This window comes from Arctopsyche grandis, chromosome 2 (genome assembly GCF_051622035.1).
Source record: "Arctopsyche grandis isolate Sample6627 chromosome 2, ASM5162203v2, whole genome shotgun sequence".
Taxonomy (NCBI): Eukaryota; Metazoa; Arthropoda; class Insecta; order Trichoptera; family Hydropsychidae; genus Arctopsyche; species Arctopsyche grandis.
In genome coordinates, this window is record NC_135356.1 from 34,480,261 (window position 1) to 34,502,815 (window position 22,555).

Genomic DNA, 22,555 nt, shown 5'->3' on the forward strand with positions numbered 1-22,555 from the left:
ATTAACCAATTAATAAACAATATAAGAACGCGTTACGTCAGTTTGTGGGGGTTGATTGGTGACTGACCAGTGAAACTGGAAAAAATCACCCTGTAGTGCACACTTGATCACTGAGTAAAAATCACTGAGCAATACAAAAAATAATTGTTGTTTCTCTCATGCTCGGAAAGTGGGTGCGTATGAAAGGGACCAACTGATTGTCCTAGAAAACAGATACAAAAAATCTTATTCATATCTTCACGGACACAATATACGTGTTTGTATTGGTACGTGCCAGCTTTCGCTGCACGAGCTATAGGAACGTGGACTAACCTTGGGATAGTTATCTATATGTATATAGTCGGGGAGGTTCCTGACTGCAAGTCGTCTGCGTTGATAACAGCTTCCTCGTGCTCGGGAAACTGGCTCTGCGGTCGTCTTCTCGTTGAAGCACCGCTGGTCGGGTCACAGCAGCGGGAGGGGGGAGGCAGGAGACAAACTCCGTACTGCCTCGTGTGGACACAAGATGGTGATCTCTGGGCGTCTCTGAAGACGCTCGGCGGAGATGCTGGAGGCAGGTCTGTCCCGGCGGACGGCTGGATGTAGAGAGGCTCTGCGGTCCTCTGGTCGGTTCTCTCACGGCTGAGGTTTCTCCGGAAACGGCGTGAGGAATGCAGGGGACGTTGTGCTGGAACTCAGGGGAGGGAGTGATGCTACACTCGACCTCGCGGCGGTTCTTCAGCACGGAGGGTGATGGATCTCTGGGCCCCGTCTCCCCCTGGAGAGATCTTTCTTCTAGAGTAAGAGAGCGCGCGCGCCTATAAGGCTTTTCCCTGGGTGGCCACTCGAAATAAAAGGCGAGTGTTGCCCTATGGGACGATGAGAGAACGTCGCGTTACAATATGTTTTTAGCCACCGGAACCTACTGTAAAATTTGTGAATTTACTTATTATTGCATATGCTATTTCTAGATCGTGCCGAGTCATTAAACTTCTTTTTTAAATGATTTTGCATATCTAGCATATCGAATAGCAACATGTTATTTAATATGTAGTATAAAAGTTTTCACTAGTCGGCAATTCAGCCAGTCAGAGCTTACTTATCAGCACAATCGATTGGATTTCGCGTCTCATTTCTTCCCACGATATTCATATCGAGCTTTTTTGCAGACACGGGTTTTTATCTCGAGCAGGTTCCAATTTCAGTTATGCCAATTTTGTATTCGACCATTATTATTAGTATTACATACCTGTATATTGACATTGTTACAATTCACGATTACATTTCGATCGGTATCTCGTTCCAGGAAATTCATTTTCCCTATATTTTGTTATCTAAATGTTATACAAAACCATACCAATATACAATTCATACGCTCAATACGTTATGCCATGTAAACACTATTTACAGAACAGCCAAAGGGCGCGTGAGTTCATCATCGGTGCCACTCCCTGGAATGGGTCATATCTACCTGCAGAGGTATTAAATTCAACAAGTCATTTCTCCAATTGAGCAATGATCCTATACAGCCATATTGAGTTGGACCTGCCAATCTGCTGGACCCTTTTGTGACAAAGGATGACCCTCTGTTTACATTGCCTGCCGTAGGTGCTATTGGACTAAGGAATAAGACACACAGAATCTTATGCGGTACTTGTTTTTATAGATAGTTTTGCACATGAAAAAAGAGGTAGAAGGGTTGAATCAATTTAAAAACTTTAGTGCGTTGCAAAGTAAATTGTGAACTGTTTTGTACATATATTATTGTAATAGAAGTTGTATATTGTTGTGAATTTTTCGGCGTGATTAAAAATAACAAAGAATCTGTGAAGAAAGTTCACGCTAGTTAATATATAAATGACTTTTTAAATATTAGTTATGTTTACTTAAGAATATTACATAATTGTTGTTTTTTGTTAACCACGCCATTACTTACCTTTTTTGAATCATAAGTCTATGTACTTGGCTCTTTCTAAAACCGCATATAAAGCACTCACTTTCTGTTTCAAGCAAATTGCCCTGGTTTTACGAAAATATATAATGATAAGTCTATGTATCGTACATATAATAAGTACACTACTATTTCACGAGAGGATAGAAACACGAAAAGAGCAGTGATTTGGTGAGCCTGTTGAATGAGTACTAGTTTTGTGTGGAGTCAATACGAATTTGATAAGTAAATTTTTTCAGCTGCTCAGAAGGAAAGTACCAAAGTACTAATGTACATTTTATATATGTATATGTTGTATATTACAGTCCAAGCGTATTTTCAGTTGTAATATATTCCAACTGTGACTTTCCAACTCAATTTACTAGTCGAGCGACGTTTCTCGATCATTTAACCTCTCCATCAAACGTGGTACCAACTTACAGTTGAACTGTATTTTCAGTTGTAATATAGTTTGTCCGGTTGGAATGTAGTTCGTCATATGAATCAACTTACGTGGATTAAACGGAATATATTCCTACTAGTCAAAATATATTACAACTGAAAATAATCTTCAACTAGTTGATATCGGGTGTTATGGAATATATTCCAACTATTAAAAAATTTCAATTTCAACTGTAACATATACATACATAGTTATATTTAAAGGTAGATAAAAATAATAACTAATTCAAGAAAATTTAAAAAAGTAGTTTAATTTAAAAGTTTTATATTAATAACTTAAAGTATTAGGTAGGTAGCTTAAAATGTATTTTTAATTTTTTGGCTTTTTTCTAAAAGAAGCATAATTCATACAATTCATACAACACGACTTCGCCCGGAGTTTACGGGCTGATCTATAAAAAAGAAATATGTACGAATTAATGACTATTTGAAACGAACTATACATAAATACCGGTAAAGCAAATTGCCGAAGAATTCAAACCTGCGAAGTGCGATTGGTTTATTATTAAGCAATAATGTCGAGAATTCTTCCTGTTTCGTCTCCTTTGTTTCAAACTCGTCAATAGTTGGGGATGGGATTGGGGAAGGGATAAAGTTGGGGGTGAGGTCGAGATCAGAGATTGGGGTGGAGATTGTGGCGGCGTTGGGGATGGGGGAAGGGGTGGTGTTGGGGGTAGAGTCAGCGATGGGGGTGAGATCAGAAGTTGCGATGGGGGTGGTATCAGTGCTTGTGTTGCTCACCGGCACCTTTTCTTCGTCTTTCGTTTTTACTTCTTCTCCCGACTCGTTGTTGGGGGCTGGGTCGCCAGTTATCTTGGTGGCGTTGGCGGTAGAATCAGCAGTGGGGGTAGGTTTAGGATTAGGGGTGGGGGCGGCGTTGGCGGTAATATCAGGGATTGGGACAGGATTGGTGGTGGGGGTGGATTCAGGGGCTGGGGCGGGATCAAGTACTGGAATGGGATCAGGGGTTGGGGCGGGATCAGGTACTGGAATGGGATAAGGGATTGGGGCGGGATCAGGTACTGGAAAGGGATTAGGGGTTGGGGCGGGATCAGCGATCGGGGTAGAATCGGGGGTTGGGGTGGGGATGGGGGTGGTCGTTGTCGGGGTAGCGCTCATGATCATTGTACTGCCGTTCACTCAACGAAATCTGAAACGAAAGTAGGAATTGAGAGCAAAGCCGTTACTGATTTGAATCTACTCGAAAACTGCACGAATGTTGTTAAATTCAATAAGCACATGTAATATGTAAATATATAGTACAAGTGTAGCCGGATATACATATACCCGGTATTATTAAAAAAAAAAAATATATATATATTACTTTTTTTCGGTCGTAAGTGCGAATCGTCTTAAGTCACACCAAAGACGTGGTTTGGATCTCGTTTGCAAGACAAGTCTGCGAAAGAACACGTCTACTCTGTCAGACAGACAGCCACCAACTGACCGCGCTCAGCGCTCGACAGGTTTTGGCCCAAATCGCTGAACAGCCGTGCAACAAAATGTCAGCCAATTCCTTCGAAGACGAAATTCATATTTTATTTTCACAATTTGACGAATCAAGAGATCAATAAAAACGGTCCTTCTAACGTAAAAACCTGTTTTGAGATACTATAACCACTCCAACCTTAATATTTTGACTGTCAAATAATTCGAATTGCACAATATAAAGATGCGAATTATGCGATCACGCGTGCCTTGTTCAACATCTGCGTCACTCACTAAGCCGTGAAAAAAATCATTTAAACTGTAAAATAGCCGAAATAATTTTTAGATAATTAAACAACAAAATTTGAACAATTTTACATGACCCGACAATTTAGAAATTGTATACTAAACAGTTACTAAAATTCCATAAGAATTCATGGCAGTTATTTCTTTTCAAAACATGCGAGAATAATATTAGATATTATTATTATTTATTATTATTAGACTTATTATTATTATTATTTATTATTTTTATTTGTTATTATTATTTATAATTATTACTATTATTATATCAGTTTCTTAACCCTTTTGGTGCTGACGTCTTTTCTGTTGGAAATTTCGCCAACATTTCCAACTAGAATTATTTAGAAATCTAATAGAACGTAATGCGAAGTATCAGTGTATTGATAGTATTAATTACATTTGTGTGTATGTTACGGTCAATGCATTAAATTACCGATTGATATGATAAATAATAATCTTTAACCCAATTAACCCTTTGAGTGCTGACGTCTTTCCTGTTGAAAGCCCGCCACGCTAAACATTTCCAACTAGAATTATTTAGATATTCAATAGAAAGCAGGTATTAAATTGAGGCTAATCCAAACAAACCAAACCAAAGTACCGCCGAGTATTTCGATTTTTGTAAAGGTGTATTTAGACTCTCTAATTTATCTTGCAACAATATAAACTAAATAAAAGAAGTCTATTAATTAATGTATTTTTCCAAAACTAGTTGCATCTTCTACATTGTAATGCTCACAATATAAATGCCAAGCCACAATCTAAAATACTCAGCAGTGAGGGATTACCATCGGAAGATTCTGCTATGGTTATAAATTCAGAAATTCCGATGTAAACCAGTCTTTATGAACATTGACACGGATTACACGACCCATGTTCAATGCATTTTTTTCAATGCTACCTGGAAAGGCTTAGCGAGTAGTATTTTTGTTTATTTTTTTACATACTCAAAATACAATGCCTATCGGCGTATTTCAGGCTCATGGACTTGTTGGCAAAACGTCGATCGGCGTTGGTCAGCATTCAAAGGGTTAACTGGTATTCGTTCTATATTAATCGAAATAAAAATAGGTTCACACCCGATATGTATGTAAACTCACATGGCGAACACTGCCGTAACTGTTACGGCCTCTGATCTCGTTTGACAGCTGTCAACTTCAAATCCTTACAGATATTGTTTCAATTTTAATCATGGCACGGGGGGCAGCCATGGCTTTAGCCCGTGGGGCCCAGCTCGCTAAGGGACCCAGCGCCGAGATCATTTTTTTTTTAATTTGCTACGAACTTGAGAATTGTCTTTTGTCTTCGTACTTCGTAGATACCTTAGCTATTATTTTTACACCATGACTTTTATTTGAAACTTAGTGGTAGCGGTATCTACCGCGGTATTTGATAGATCTATCAAATACCGCGTGTTCGAACGCTATTACTCATACGTACGATCTGCGGTATTTGATAGATGTATCAAATACCGCGGTAGGCACCGCTATAACAACACATACAATGAAAAATTAAATAATTAAAACATATTTATACACACGTTAAAAATAGTTTCATTTTTAAAAAATAATGCTGTCATACATGAAATAAAAATTAAACATATAATATTATATCACCGTAAAATATCAACTTATATTATTTATGGAAAAGCAGGTACATAGTAGGTAATAATCTATTGGCGCCGTCCACATACACGATATTTCCATATCCAGTTCCCATATTGCAACCTGTGGTTGCTATTTAGGAACTGGATATGGAAAATACTGCAAATATCGGTAGTAGATATCGTATGTGTGGACGGCGCCATTGAATTTGGGATGATTTTTTTTGTGAGAGCTTTTTAAAATGTCTCTATATATGTATGTACATATACATATTTTCCTAAAGTCGAAAGACAAACGGATACTTTTAACGATTTAAATCAAACATTTATTAGTATATTTCTGTTGGATTATTCTAGGAATAGCACGTGCATCAAATTTGCAATCTTAAGTTAAAAGTTTCATAGCAAATTTGCAAATTTCCGTACGCTGCCCAACCGTTCGAAATTATATGCGAACCAGGCAGTATATGTCGGAGAATTTCATCAGGTAAAAGTCGAGTTAATTCAGGGCACGGCAATACTCGCAAGTACTCACAAAGAGCAACCAATGACAGGAAGGAGCGGGTCGACCGAGCCTCGCTTCCGAGTCTAGAGGGTCCACCCTGTCGAAAATTCTGACTTTTACCGACTTTTTGTTTATAGTTTATAGTTTAATGCTGAGTTAAAAACTTCTGTCGGAATTTAAAAAGTAGTAAACCAGGACATTTGGGCGTCCCGAGAGATTTGTTCGGGACACCGGGACACGATACTTAAAACTGGTGACAATCCCGATTAATCGGCACGCCTGACAACCCGATGTAAGCACAACACGGTAATAAATTGAACGTTTATTGTACCTATTGCACAACTTGTATTTTTTTAACATATCACGTACAAGTCAAAATAAAAATCTCGAATACAATTACACAAGTACGAGAGTGATTTCGATTTGCGTATTTCAAAAAGCTGGACAGATATTCGAGTGTTACGACCACTCTTCTGTCTCGAGAGTGGCCAGCCTGGTCCCGCGTGTTCGCTGGACGCTCGTGCTGTCCTTCAGAGAATTGTCGGTGAATCCCTTCAAATCATTCCAATCGCCATTCGAATCATCCGATCCAGTGGCCGGGGGTTGCTGATCGAAGGAAACACACAAACTAGGACGTTGACCCGCTTGAAATACGGCCGGTTTGGAAAACCAGCTTTTCAAGGTTAAAGTCTCCACCGGCGAAGAATCGCAGGTTAGTCCAGCTCGTTGCTTTTCGTTCGATCCATTTCGGACATCTGTGTTTCATATTCGTGCTGAATTGATTTCAGACAGTGTTGGACATAAAGACGACGAATCCACTATCGAATATACCCACCGTGAATAAGAAAGCAATTGCGATGGCATCGGTAAGCGAAACTAATCAAGACCAATATTTGTCGTAATTTATCGCTTTAGCGTCATTTATGTTCAGACCAGTTTTCAAACCAGTAAGTTCGCAACACGCATATCTACTCACTACATACACTCATTCGTAGTTTGACACTTGAACATCTTTACTCTCATCTTGTAAAACGATCCGAAGCATTCGATTAAAGAATAAATGATAAAGTAAATAAAAGAAAGATTTAAAATAATTATTGATATTAATATTTATGAAATTTCTAAGGAGACGCGAGTTGAGCGTTGTTTAAAATCAATATTCAAACTACGAATAAGTATGTGTGCATGAGTAGTGCAGACACGCTCCGCACTTTAACTAGTCTAACCATAAAGAACACTATAGTATAACGATAAATTATCTGTTTAACAACATTAAAAAAAAAACACAACCATGTATGTGCATGTATACCACAAAACGATTATTAAGGTTTGATAAACTAGACATGATCAATATTTGTCAACGCCTAAAATTTTTGTCGAAGCATTTTAAACCTAATTTATTTATGTAAATTTTAGGTGGCGGGTGGAGCCTCTTTTTGCGGGTTTTGCCGTAGTAGTGGAAGGTCGCCTAGCGTTTATTATAGTCATACCCTAAGATCACCGACGGGTGTGTTGACGTGTCTTAATTTTCGAAAATATGTGTGTCCCATTTGTGGAGAGACTGGTGACAATGCGCACACGGTGTAAGATACAGATTACCTTCAATTCTAATGTTATATTTATGTAAATATTTGGATTTTTAATTGGTAATTGTGACATTTTGTTTCAGGCAATATTGTCCAGCCAATGCAGAAGCACCAGAACACAAACGGAATAAGTTCATGACGAGCACTGAAAGTGTATGTACATACATACATATATAGAAATGATCAATATTTGTAACACCCTAAATTTTTATCCCATTTATATAAATTTTAGATCTTATTTTGCGGCTTTTGCTATATCAACGAGATGCCCAGTTCCATCTTCAATGGCCATTCACTGAGGTCATCTACAGGCAAGTTAACATGTCCAACTATGAGGACATATGTCTGTCCCAATTGTGGAGCGCGTGGTGATGGGGCTCATTCCATGTAAGACATTGCTTACCTTAAAATGTAATGCGAGGGTTTAGCTTCTTTTTAATTATAAACTATGACATTTTGTTTCAGAAAACATTGCCCCATGGTCCTAAAGGTTTTGTACGAAATGGAACGCAGATGTTCGAAAAAGTAGACAAAACTTTCCACAGAATTTTCTTCATGAAATAATACATACATGGATATTAGTTTAAGTACCTACTCAATAGGTGATAATTTTTTTCCACGTATTTTTTCTTGTTAATGTTAATGTAGGTATGATTTTAATTTTTAAGAGCTACTTCTTGTAAATTATATAATACATAACTGTAAAGCCCGGACCCTAAGGGGGCCGTTTATTGTTCAAATGTTGTAAATGCATTGTTAACGTCTTGAACTCTGAAAGCCACTATAGTGGCTTTCGGATATTCGGCTGCCAGCTCGGAAAGCCAGTATAGTGGCTTTGTTAAGCGACTACTTTGAAGCTTTATTTAGCTTTATAGGTTTGCCGAACCTTTTTTACAAAACATTTACAACAATTGAACAATAAACGGCACGCTTCCGGTCCTAGCTCTATACATAAGTACATCTTAGTTATGTAGATATCTATTTACATTTCAATGGCTATTGTTCTTGTGATCATTATCTTTTTTGTATGTTTTTTCTAATTAATGGTAATGTAGGTATGATTTTAATTTTTAAAAGCTACTTGTAAATTATATAATACACAAAAACGATCTAGTTATTGTAGTAAATTTCCAATTGCTACTTTACTATTGATAATTATATTTTTTCCAATTATTGTTAGTATAAATATGATTTGAATTTTTAAGAGCTACTTGTTCATAGTATAATATGTACATAACTACATCTTAGTTATGTAGATATCTATGTATATTCCAATAACTGGTACATAGCTGGTGCACAAGTTCCCATTAATTGCAACTATTTTCATTATTTGATATTTAGTGTTTCAATTCCTACTTTACTATTGGTAATTATATTTTTTCCAATTATTGTTAGTATAAATATGATTTGAATTTTTAAGAGCTACTTGTTCATAGTATAATATGTACATAACTACATCTTAGTTATGTACATAGATATCTATGTATATTCCAATAACTGGTACATAGCTGGTGCACAAGTTTCCATTCATTGCAATTATTTCCATTATTTGATATTTAATGTTTCTTGTTAATTTTAATGTAGCTTTATAGGATTATGGGAAAAAGGGCTAATATCTATAGGTTTCCATTAATAATAACGTAAAATTATATTTTGTCATTTTGCCTATTTTAAATAACGAGGTGATAGCCAGCAAAATTAGAGATAGGTATATATTTTATTTTCAATAAAGCTATTGTAACATTTTTCTTGAAAAATAAATGTGAAACAAAAATTAAAGCGTTTTAATTTTTTTTTAAAATATATATTAAATCAACCAGAGAAATACATAAATTGTCTCAATGAACCACTAGCGGCGGATTCATGGTAGTGGCCACCATCCTAGAGGACTATATAATATCGGTCCGCCCTGTCGAGAATTCCGACTTTTACCCCAACTGCAGTATTCACTGCAGTTGTATCTTTTAAAAAGACGCGGGAGCAATGTAAATTTTTTGAGTGTTCTTCGTCCTTTATTAGTCGAAAAGAAAGTTCACGCCCTAAAAATAAACGACCCTTCTTGGGGTGCGCTGATTAATGTAGAGTTTTGCGCAACACTCCAATTTGCTACCGTTGAAAATGGCCGAGCAAAAGCTTTCTCTATCTCTGTCTTTGTTGGCTTTATTTGCGTGCGTGCGAGCAGTGTATCCGAGGTGTGGGTGTGAGCGGTGTTTTTTGGAAGTAGGCCACAAAACTCGAAAACACTGCTCGCACGCACGTAAATAAAACCAACATAGACAGAGATAGAGCAAAGTCTACCAAGCGCCACTGCTGTGCAACAATATCGATTAGTTCGAACCAGTTTTCCCCACGCGAACTCGCTTTGGGCGTAGTTATCCTAATGGCCAACTTTTTATCTATCCAGTTAACAGGGGCTTCCAATATAAAATATAATATGTATGTGTTTTGATAAAATAAATGAATAAGTACTATGTATGTATTGTAATAAAATAAATGAATAGCAAATAAATATTTTCATATTATTTATTGCAGATAAGTTTAGTCGAGGAAGTTTATTCCTACATCCATACTTTCGTACTTAGACTTGCACTTACGTTTAACCTTTTAATGCTGACAAGTCCATGACCCTGAAAAACGCCGAAAGGCGTTGTATTTTGAGCATGTACAAAGTAAACAAGAATACTCCCCGCTAAGCCTTTCCAGGTAGCATTGAAAAACTACGTACATAGTATACTAGTGGTTTCACCCGGCTTCGCTCGGTATTTGTAATATAAACCGTTTAAGCATGACTAATCTACATAATACTAAACATTTTATTCAATTTATTTGAATAGTTTTATTTTATATAAATTTATTTGAATATCCATTTGTTTTTATTTTATTAAATTAACTGTCACGAACAAACAAACATATGTATATACTAAGTCTCTTTTGAAATTATATGTATACCAGAATCTGGCGCCTGCGCCCCCGGGGACTATAAATCGAATCGGTGCCTATTAATTTAAAAATAAATAAATCGAATGTGTTGTCTACGAACCAACCAACCGAGGTTACATATATATATGCAAAGTCTCTTTCGAAATTATATATTAGATAAAGTAAAAAAGCATTGAACATGGGGCGAGTAATCCGTGTCAACCAGAGGCGTAGTGTGAATTCCTGGTGCCCCCCCGCAAAATATTTTAAGGCGCCCCCCTCCCATATATTAATATTATTTACTTACAGAAAAATAAATTTCCAAATTAATAATTTATACCTTACGTAAATTATACGTATCGGTATATGTACCTATATATCGAAGTGCATTAATAGTTTAATCTGGACGACTAACAAGCAGTGCACAATCTGTTCCCACAAAACTTCCCACCTGGTAACAGCGAAAAAAATATAAATTTGATTAGTTTTATTGCTGTCGGTTCCCTCATCACTGAGGATCCTGACTATGATGTCCGGTCAACCAGCTGCCTCCATTCAGTTCTAAATTTGGCCAGGTGAAGACTTCGCTGCAGCGTGCGTGGGATCTGCCTCTGGCTCTTCTGCCTTCGACCCTACCAACCACAACCAACGGCTGCAGGCTCTCCTCACCTCTTCGTGCAATTTGGTCGAAGAACTACAATATACGTTTCAGGCATATTATTGACAGTCTATACTTGATTTTTAATTCTTCAAGAATAGACACATTTGTGCGTTTGTCAGTCCAAGGCACGCGCAATAGCCGTCTCCAGGACCACATCTCGAAGGCATCGATTCTCCGTCTATCCGCCGCCTTCATGGTCCACGTCTCGACTCCATAAAGGCAGACAGAAAAAACGAGACTCTTCACGAGACGGATTTTGACAGCAGTTGTAATGGCTCTATTCTTCCAAATCTTCGTTAGTTGTGACATTGCCGATTTTGCTAATATAATCCGGCGCCGTATTTCCAATTCGCTGGCGCCGTTGCTAGATATGAGTGACCCCAGATAGACAAAATTATCAACCACCTCTATACCGTTTAAAGCTGAGTTGTTGTTTTGCGGCTGTTGGTGACGGTCAATTATCATAATTTTTGTTTTGGGGCGGTTTATCTGGAGGCCAAACACATTACTCTCTGTCTCAACACGACGGATCAGTTCGGCCATTTCTTCATAATTATTAGCTATGAGCGTTGTGTCATCCGCATACCGAAGATTGGATAGTTTTTTGCCACCAATGGACACTCCACCCTTCCAACCATCCAGTGCTCTACGCATAATATACTCTCCATATATATTTAATAGGTCTGAAGATAGTATATGTACACCCTTGCCTTACTCCACGTTGTACTCGAAAATTTGTCGAGTTTAGCGAATTGATTCGAACTACTGCATTGTTATCATTATACAAGTTATATATTATTTTGACAAGATGCATGGGGACTCCCATATCCAGTAGAACTTTCCACAGATAGTCCCAGTACACAAAGTCAAAAGCTTTTTTATAGTCTATAAAACAAAGAACGGCTGGAGTTTGAAACTCCCGACATTTTTCAATAAGCTGACGTATATTCAGTATTTTTTCCCTCGTCCCTTTGCCTTTTACAAACCCTGCTTGTTCGTTCGGTATTTGCCATCCAAGGTAACTGCTCAAACGATCTTTAATTATATACAGCAATACTTTACTAGAGTGCGATATTAAGGCTAAGGTCCTGTAATTCTCGCATTTTTTTGTAGATCCTTTCTTGTGTAAGGGAATGAATATTGAATTGACCCCTATATTTCGGCCATACTCCGTTTACCCAGATCTTGTTGCACATATTACATAGCGCCTTTATCGCAGTTTCACCAAGCTCTTTCAGAAGTTCAGCTTGTATACCATCACTGCCAGGAGACTTTTTACATTTCAGTTTCTTTATGGCATTTACAACTTCAGATGTCAAGATGTCAGGCTGTCTGACATCATCAATTGGGGAAACAATTGAGGTCGACGAACTACCACTGTACAATTCCGAACAGTATTCTTTCCATCGGTTGAGTATCACATCAATATCTGTAAGCGTGTTTCCAAATTCATCATCTATTGTCCCAGTTTTTTTGAGTGACGATTTTTACTTTGTGAAAAAAATCCCTTGCCTGATTCTTTAATGCGTGTTTTTCTATCTCCTCACATATGTCATTTATATATTTAGCCTTATCCCGCCTACAACTTCTTTGAATATCTTTATGTAATATTGCATAGATACCTTTCAAGATATTCTGTCGATGTTATGCCAGTTTGTTTAAGTCTTTTACGTTCTTTTACCTTAACCCAAGTTGAATCAGAGATAAAAGACTTACGATGTTCATTTTGCGGTGTTTAATGTTTTCTGATACCGAATTATGAGATCTTTAAAATTTTTCCAAGACTCTTCTACATCTACATTAGGATTGATTTGGAATTCTGCGTCTTTTTCTCTGATTTCATTGCCAAAATTAATTACATCATCATTGGTGAGTTTAATTGCTTTATGTTGATGTCTTTTAATAATTTTCAATTTCAGCCGAAATTTAGCAACAAGTAAGTTATGGTCAGATCCGCAATCTGCACCTGGATATGTTTTGACGTTATGTATCGATGATTTCCATCTAGAATTTATTAGTACATAATCGATTTGGTTGCGGTTACGATCCCCAGGAGATATCCAAGTGTACAATCGCCTAGGATGATGTTGAAACCAAGTATTCATAATGGACATTTTATTTTCAATGCAGAAACTTATAAGTTTCTCTCCTCTCTCATTTTGAATACCCAATCCATATTTACCCACTATGTTATCAATGTTGCTATTATTACCGACTTTGGCATTAAAATCACCAAGAATGATGGTCATTTCTTTGTTTGGGATCTTCGACAATGTATCGAGTAGTGAAGAATAGAACGCTTTTATTTTACTGTCTTCGGCATCTGCAGTAGGAGCATATATTTGAAGGATGTTGAGGTTATATGGATGGGTGTTGAGTTTTAAGTGTATAAGGCTGTCGCTTATGGGGTTGTAGCCGATTAGTGCACTGGTTAATTTAGATGCTAAGATCACCGCGACACCGCTATGTGACGAATCTTGGTTACCAGAAAAATATATCGTATTTCCATTTGAAGTTTTATAATGGCCGTCGTTCTTCCAGTGCGTTTCCGAGATTCCGAGTATATCTAGCCCACGACTGTACATCTCATTCTCAACAACTGGTGTTTTCCCAGGATTCAGTAGTCCTCTGACGTTCCAAGTACTTATTTTGGATTTGTTCCGTAAAGTTTCTCCAGTCGCATATTTTCCAGATGATGCCTGGTGAGTCACATGCATGTGGCCAGTAGCCAATTTCACACCGTGAAACCTGGAACCTCGAAGGCGCCGGGTGTCAGCCGGAGAGTCAGACTTCTTCACACTTATTTATTTTTGTATATCATAGTTATTTTGGGAGAATACTGCGGTGGATTCCCACTTCCTTCTACAGCGCAGTAAATGTTTTGACATCTTATACTGGCAGAGCTGCTGCCCACTACCAGGGATTTATTATAGTTTCCTTCTCTGTCAAAGGTGATACGGTATGTTACGATATATTCGCCATGGCAGTTGACTACATGAGTCGTTCCCCTATCTGCAACTTGGGGACATGAGCGGTTGCATGGAGCTCTGCTCTGAGCTTAGTAATTAATCAGTGCGGACGGACGTGTGTTTCCATTTATGATATATTTACATACATATATTGACAGTTTATTCACAATCATAATATTTATGAAATTAGTACCAAACATTAACGTTAACGTTGAGTACAAGTATCCAAAATCAAATATTAAATAATCAAAATCAAATATTAAATTATTCAACACTCAATATTAAATACTCGTCCCAGCACCTCCTCTTTAGCTCCAATTTAACACAAAATTCTACATATGTTCTTGTCGGGAACAACACACAAACACACGTCCGCACCGAGCTCGCTCAACCCGCTAACTCCTCAAATATACATATGCATATTTTATATTTAAAATATTTTTAACATCGTGAATACATACAACTGGCCAAATTTTAAACCCTGCGCGTGCTAGCAAAATTTTTATATGTCCAACCTTTGGCACGCATAAAAATTTAAGTTTCTTCGTCGTCCTTGAACTAATGCGTTATGTGAGAATGAAAATGATTGAAATCTATCGGCATTCGTTTGCAGTACGATAAAGTAGAAATCAGTTTTACCGACTGTCACTTCTAATAATGCCATCTAGCGGTGCTTTAGTTGCATTTAACATTTCAAGAAAGTGAAATAATTTATTTTTCGTGTCATAAATTTGAAACTGAGTATGATTAATTATCACTCTCAAATAATCCTGAAACGTAAATAAAAAAAAATTAATGAATAGGAGAGAGGGAAGAAATAAAATAAAAAATGAGAAATGAATGAGAAACGGGAAAATCAGACTAATCCATGCACATATTAATAAATGTACATTAAAAAACATGATTTATTTATAGAGTCACTAAATGATATTTTAGAAAAGCTCTAATAGGTATGCTCATCGATTGTGGTGCTAGCTCCAATTCAACTATCATTTGACAGATGTCATCGTTCACATAACCTCAAAATGTCATTCGTCAATAGGTAATTAGCACTTCTTTTGATTCGGTTCATATCATTTTCTAAATCTAAAACAGTTCGCAATATATTTGAATCTTTGTGTATATTTTATCTCTATTATATATTATATATACGTATGTATACGAAAATTTTGGTATAAAGATATCAATGAAAATATACAAAATTGAAGTTTCGATACAATTCTAAAATACTTTAGTATTTGTATGCTATTTAGATCTCTATGTCCGTGTATACAACTTTTTTAATAACTACAGGAATTCCTGTACAGAGATTTCATAAAAATTCATATTGAATTTGTATAATTTTTTTTAAAGGAGAAAAATAACCATTCAGGCACAATCTTAGAGCATTGTGAAGATTGTGACGTTAGTTTTAATTAGATTTATTTTTATATTTCAGTTAAGTTTATGATGTGGTAGTAATTGATGGCGGACCGGCTGGTTTCACAAAGCACTTTTGAAAATGGGTAGGAAGCTTTGCCATTGGAGGCCGGCAATCCGATAGATGGACGAGCAAACAGCTTGCCACTTGAAGACGCTATTACAGATCTCGGAGCTGAATGGTTATTATAAATTGTTATTTATATTGATATGCATTTATTTACTTTACAATACAGTCTTTATTTTCAAATGGCTAGGTGTCACGGTGAAGAAAATAATGTCATATTCGAAATGGTCAATGATAATAACCATGTAGAGACATCCGGGATGGCCGGATTGAAAGATGATTCCACTGGGAGTTAATTATTCAATGAAATATCGGAAAAGATGAGCTTGTGAGTATGTACTTATTTATATACATTATAATTTAATTAAAAATATTTTTTCCTTAATATCTTCATTAGTTCTTAAGCTTCTTTGTTTTTCATTGTTCGAAATAGTGAATGTTCCGATCTGTGATTTTGGAAATCTGGCAACCTAGGATATAGCGAATGAGGATTTGGAAAGAGTAGCCATTGATTCCGAATCACTCGGTGATAACTAAACAGTTGTGTGACTGGCTTGAAGGGACCTCCAATCTAGAATATGTACTTCCAAGATATTTCTGCATCAAGATTTTATTGTGTCAAAGCAAATAGCAACAAAGAACTCCGATGATGGCTTATATTGTCAGAAAAAAGGAAATGCATTTATTGTTATATTCTTCTTTTATATAACTATAATGGAAATCCATTATAGTTATATAACTATATTCACAAGCAATAATTAAATTGTCAACGTGATATATCCAGTGCTGTCAGCGAGCGGTGACACGAGTTTATGATGACGTAGTAATTGATGGCGGACCGGCTGGTCTCACCAAGCTTTTTGAAAATGGGTAGGAAGCTTTGCCGTTGGAGGCCGGCAATCCGATAGACGAACGAGCAAACAGCTTGCCACTCGGAGACGCTATTACAGATCTTGGAGCTGAATGGTTATTATAAATTGTTATTTATATTGATATGCATTTATTTACTTTACAATATAGTCTTTATTTTCAAATGGTAGGTGTCACGGTGAAGAAAATAGTGTCATATTCGAAATGGTCAATGATAATAACCATGTAGAGACTTCCGGGATGGCCAGATTAAACGATGTTACGTTTGTTGATTCCTCTGGGAGTTAATTAGTCTGTGGAGGCTTGCCGAGCCAGCGGTCTTGGGGGTTGGCATACCGGCTTTTATGCAGGATGGCAGCACTGGGACTCGGAGTACGACAACCCAATAAACAACACACGCTCTAAGCATGCTCCATTATTTCAACACCCCCGATACTCCGACTTCGACATTGGTGACCCCGACGTGATGGCCCCGAGAGCCAGAAAAGCCCCAAAAGCCCAAGAGACGGCGGTAGCCAAAGTGGAAATGAAAATGGCAGAGATGGCCGTCAAACTTTCCCCACCGTGGACCAGCAACATCGTCGCGTGGTTTGGACGAGCGGAGGTGCTTTTCGGCTTACGAAAGATTCGTCGAGAAATGGACAGGTTCAACATTGTTGTCGCCCACCTGGACGAACGGACCAGCGTGGTCGTAAGCGACCTGCTGATAGAACCACCGGCAGACGCTTACACGCAGCTGAAGGCCCGGCTCATCGCGAACTTCACACTCTCGAGCCTGGAGAAGCGCAGCGCCCTCAGCAAGGCAGAGCTGGGCGACCAGAAGCCCTCGGACCTACTTACAAAAATCAAGTCGCTGGCGGAACGAAAATCTCAGTATACGGCGGCCGTTCCGTTCAACTCGATTTAGGACTACAACGGAAGCTACAGTGAAATTTCACGGTAACAGATATAAAAAGACCAATTATCGGCGCGGACCTCCTGGAACACTTCGGCAAGCTTCGAGCAGCCAAAAAGATATTCAATAACATTAATGGTGCAGCAGGGGATTTGCAGACCGTCAAAAAGTTGTTGGGCCAGCCCTCTCCACATGGTCAAAAAAGCGGACGTCACTTGGGGTTGGCGAAGAAGACGGTTTTCTTGACAATCGACTTGAAGAAGGCTTACCACCAGATTCCAGTCGAGCCAGAGGACAGCGAGAAGACAGCCATAATCACGCCATTTGATCTTTTCGAGTTTCCCCAAATAACATTCGGACTAAGAAACGCCGCCCAAACCTTCCAACGGCACATCGACAACACACTGAGGGGATTAGACTTTTGTTTTCCTTACGTGGACGACATCCTCATAGCATTCAACTCCTTGGAAGAACATGTGGCGCATGTCCGACAGGTTTTCCAACGACTAAGGGAGTTTGGCCTCACGATCAATGGAGAAAAATGCGTTTTCGCGACTAAAGAAGCAAAATTCCTCGGGCACATGGTCACGGAAAAAGGGGTAACACCGCCCCCAGAAAAAATAGAGGTGATCGACAATTTTCCCCGCCCCAAAACGATTCAGGAAGTGCGACGTTACCTGGGCATGATCAATTTTTACCGGCGGTTCATGCCCAAGTCAGCAGAGTCGCAGCTTCCACTACAAGCGGTCATTGGCACATCAAAAAAAAAATGACAGCACACCAGTGATGTGGACTTCTGAGTTGCAACAATGTTTCGACGGCACCAAGAGAGACCTGCTGGCAGCAGTACAACTAGTACAACCAGAGCCAGGAGCGCCCCTGATGTTGACAACAGACTCATCGGACCAAGCAATGGGGGCGTCATTCCAGCAAAACATCAAAGGTGGGTGGCAGCCTTTAGGTTTTTTCTCCAAGAAACTGACGGTAACCCAAACGAAGTACGGCACGTACGACCGGGAGTTGTTGGCGATGTACGAAACGGTCCAACAATTCCGGTACATGTTGGAGGGACACACCTTCACCATCGACACGGACCACAAGCCACTGACGTTCGCCATTAGGCAGAAGCCAGACAAAATTTCTCCGCGTCAAGCAAACCATCTCAGCTTCATCAGCCAGTTCACGGCGGACATAAGGCATGTGTCCGGGGAAGACAACAAAGTGGCCGACACCTTGTCACGGGTATGCGCAATCTCAATACCTTCACAAATAGATTTTGCAGAACTAGCGAAAGCACAAGAGGGGGATGAAGAGCTGCAGAGACTAACGACCAGAAACACAAGCATGAAATTGGGGTCGGTACCTTGTGGAGGAAGCACAAATGCGATGATAGTTTGTGACACATCGACAGGGAGAAATCGCCCGTATGTACCCCAAGAATTCAGATGATGCACAACACCACACACCCGGGCATTAAGACCACAGTCAAGATGGTGACGCTGCGGTATGTATGGTCGAAAATGGCGACAGACATTAGAAGATGGACACAGACCTGTACGAGTTGCCAGAGAGCAAAAACCACGAGACATACACAGGCACCGATAGGAAGTTTCACCACGCCAACATCAAGGTTCGCTCATGTTCATGTGGATATAGTAGGGTCATTACCACCATCCAATGGACACACATACATCTTGACATGTGTGGACCGCTACACACGATGGCCGGAAGCCATCCCAATCCCGGACATAAAAGCGGAAACAGTGGCAAAACATTTGTTGGAGGGCTGGATCGCCCGTTTTGGAAGCCCAGAAACGATTACGACTGATCAAGGGAGACAGTTCGAAAGTGAGCTTTTCAATGCCTTGAGCCAGCTGCTGGGTACGAAGCACAACAGGACAACGGTGAACCACCCACAGGCAAATGGACTAGTGGAACGATGGCACCGAGCACCGAAAACAGCAATCAGATGCCACGCAACGGGGGACTGGACCAGAACTTTGCCCATCGTATTACTGGGTTTGCGAGCAGCATACAAAGAAGATTTGAAGACCACAAGCGCTGAACTCGTATACGGAGAGGGTATACGACTCCCGGGAGAGTTTTTTACCGGAAGAAACGACCGCAAGGACCATCCGGAACTGCTCCGACAGCTACGGGAGAAGATGCACTCCTTGAGACCGGTTCCACCAAGAGCAACAACAAGGGCCACATTCATCCACAAGGATTTAAACAAATGTCCGGCAGTATTCCTCAGGACAGATGCTGTACGGCAACCGTTGCAGCAACCGTACGAAGGACCATTCGAGGTGGTGGAGAGAACCCCGAAAACATTTGTAATCAGGATAAGACAAAAGGAAGTGAGGGTAACGGTGGACCGACTGAAACCAGCGTACATGTTAAACGACGAGCAACCGACGCCGAGCACAACACCTATAAGGACAACCTCACCACCACCGGCGAATACAGAAATCGTGAGAACAACGCCGCCGCCCACTCGTACCGGGAGAAGGAGGCAAATACCGATGAGGTTTAGACTTAGCATAGCAAATTAATGCTGTGTACGGACCAGTGTAACTTTCACAGTTATGTCTAGGATAATTCCATTATGGTAACTTATATTTTTTTTTTGATCAGCGTACTTTATAGTTATGTCTAGCATAATTCCATTGTGGTAAATATTGTAACCTACCTGTTTGATCATTGTAATTTTGGCGGGGGAGTACTGTGGAGGCTTGCCGAGCCCGCGGTCTTGGGGGTTGCCGCACCGGCTTTTATGCAGGCTGGCAGCGGTGGGACTCGGAGTACGACAACCCAATAAACAACATACGCTCTAAGCACGCTCCATTATTTCAACACCCCCGATAATCCGACTTCGACAATTTAATGAGATATCGGAAAAGATGAGCTTATTGTGTTGTGATATGACCAGGGTTGCCAGACGTCCCCATTTGAGCGGGACTGTCCTGAGTTCAACAGACAAATCCCGAGTCTTGCACTGCCGCTGAAAATCCTGACTTCCTAAAACAAAATGTAGTTCTTGTAATTTTATCCAAAATATTTTATTAAATGCATTCCAGCTTCGAAAAAATCTATAGTTGAGATTGATTGCAACCCATTCATATGCATGTATATGAAGAATTCATACGCTTATTGAATTAAATCTGCCACTGCGTACGAATATTCTGAAATAGTACAATATAATGCTGTTACATATATGTACATAAATGATTTATATTATTTCTATTGAATTCATTAAAATATGCGTTGTAAGGAGTTGAAAAATCAGACCATTTGATTAAATCTGTTGAACATAAAATAAGTTAAATTTATTATTTATTATAAATTAAATTAAAGATTGCCAATGAAATTGTCTCTCATTAATGGGTAATCGTTTTGTGAATGTCAATTTTCAGATACAAAGACCTGTTGAATGCTGAAAATTATGTTGGCGTGCCGAGATCAATCATGGATCAGACGCTGGAATGGTTTCATGGATGGGAAATTTCGCTCGAAGCATCCGATACTTGGTTCGACACAGCCGTCAGTACTTACCTGGAGTATTGGTTGTGTTAGGGTGATCATCTCCTCCACTGGATATTAAACTGTGCTCGATAAATAGTATTTATGCTGGTAAAAATCGCAATATTCATATTCTAAATAATTTTATTACGTTATCTTAAAGTGCATATAATTTTTTTATTATAAATATTGCAGTTTTCTGGATGTTGGTAGACTTCAAATCTCAAATATCCCCAAAGGAAGATATTATAGAGCAAGTATAGGTAGGGTTTCTTAAAACCCGGGTTTTCAAAACCCGTCGGGTCCGGATCCAATATTTTAGATACCCGACGAGTCCGGGTCCAAAATAAAATGTTTTAAAAACATTCGATATATAGTCAGTATAGTGCTATCCGATTTTTAAATGTGACGTCTTGATCTGTTTACTATTATTTCTAATGAATTGGTATATTTTGTTTTATATAATTGTTAATTACTTAATTTATGATTAATTTTGTGAGTTGAATTTATTATTTGCGATTTACAATCAATCGATGTTTTGTTATTGATTATACTTCTTATTGATTTATTGAATTTATTTTATTATATAATACTTATAATTTATTGTTAATTTGTGACTGGTTTTGAATCTTATTGATTTATTTTCAGCTTATGATTTGTTTTCACTGATTTTTTTTCATTTTTGATTATTTTTTATTTATCACAGTCGTTGTGACGCCTTAAAGAAACTCGCCATTTCACAGTGGTTATTGTAGTTGTTGTAAAAAAAAACAATTATAATAAAATTTCAATTTTTTAATTTTTAATAAGAATTTACATAAAATATAAAAATAATTACAAAAAACATTAAATAACTATTTTATTTTTAACACTAGTTCTTATATAGTAATATTTAAGGAATACTAACGCATTGAGGGATTTATCCCCCAATGCCGATCTAATTTTAGTGCAAAAATTTGCTGACACCGAGAATGTCCTTTCGTTGTCTGTTGAAGTCGGTTTTATTGTGCAAAGAGCATCATGGAGCCTCTCCAGATTAATTGCTCGCTTTTTCGTATTTTTAAAAAGTACAAACTCTTGTTTTAAATTTCCGAACAGTTCAAATTCACCACTCTCCGGTTTTTCGGCATTTGTCAAAATTTGTCTCAATTCTTCCTCCATAACCTAATAATTATCTATGCATTTATTGTCTACTGGTCTGCATCACATCTTATAATGTATGTGCAAACAATTATGTACGTATGGCTATATAATTTATTATTTTTATTATTACTATATAACTATGCTATTTACATATATTTTACTCGTAAACTAAAAAAGGTGCGAGTTCATTTTTATACTTGTGTCTATGTATACCTTTGCATTTCAACTGGTATCACCAAGGATGGTTTGCTCAATAATTCCATATCTTTATCTGTGTATGCAGTTATGTGTATG

The 22,555-nt window shown here is 38.3% G+C and overlaps 2 protein-coding genes across 3 annotated transcripts; both read left to right on the plus strand.

Moving 5' to 3' along the window:
• The first annotated feature begins 6,713 nt into the window (after nucleotides 1-6,713).
• On the plus strand, nucleotides 6,714-9,561 carry LOC143922755 (uncharacterized). The gene is made up of 6 exons (XM_077446092.1): nucleotides 6,714-6,922; nucleotides 6,999-7,076; nucleotides 7,627-7,793; nucleotides 7,880-7,949; nucleotides 8,029-8,183; nucleotides 8,262-9,561. The coding sequence occupies exons 2-6, from the start codon at nucleotides 7,068-7,070 to the stop codon at nucleotides 8,323-8,325; spliced, it is 465 nt and encodes a 154-aa protein (XP_077302218.1). The 5' UTR covers nucleotides 6,714-6,922; nucleotides 6,999-7,067; the 3' UTR covers nucleotides 8,326-9,561.
• Nucleotides 9,562-15,335: 5,774 nt separating this feature from the next.
• Nucleotides 15,336-18,356, plus strand: LOC143922697 (uncharacterized). 2 transcript variants are annotated; one of them, XM_077446029.1, is made up of 5 exons: nucleotides 15,336-15,387; nucleotides 15,784-15,946; nucleotides 16,022-16,159; nucleotides 16,265-16,797; nucleotides 16,872-18,356. In XM_077446029.1, exon 5 carries the CDS (start codon nucleotides 17,168-17,170, stop codon nucleotides 17,606-17,608), a length of 441 nt encoding a protein of 146 aa, XP_077302155.1. In that variant the 5' UTR covers nucleotides 15,336-15,387; nucleotides 15,784-15,946; nucleotides 16,022-16,159; nucleotides 16,265-16,797; nucleotides 16,872-17,167; the 3' UTR covers nucleotides 17,609-18,356. The 2 variants fall into 2 exon arrangements, with proteins under 2 accessions (XP_077302155.1, XP_077302156.1); XM_077446030.1 differs by lacking the exon at nucleotides 15,336-15,387 and having other exon boundaries at nucleotides 16,022-16,163.
• Nucleotides 18,357-22,555: the final 4,199 nt, after the last annotated feature.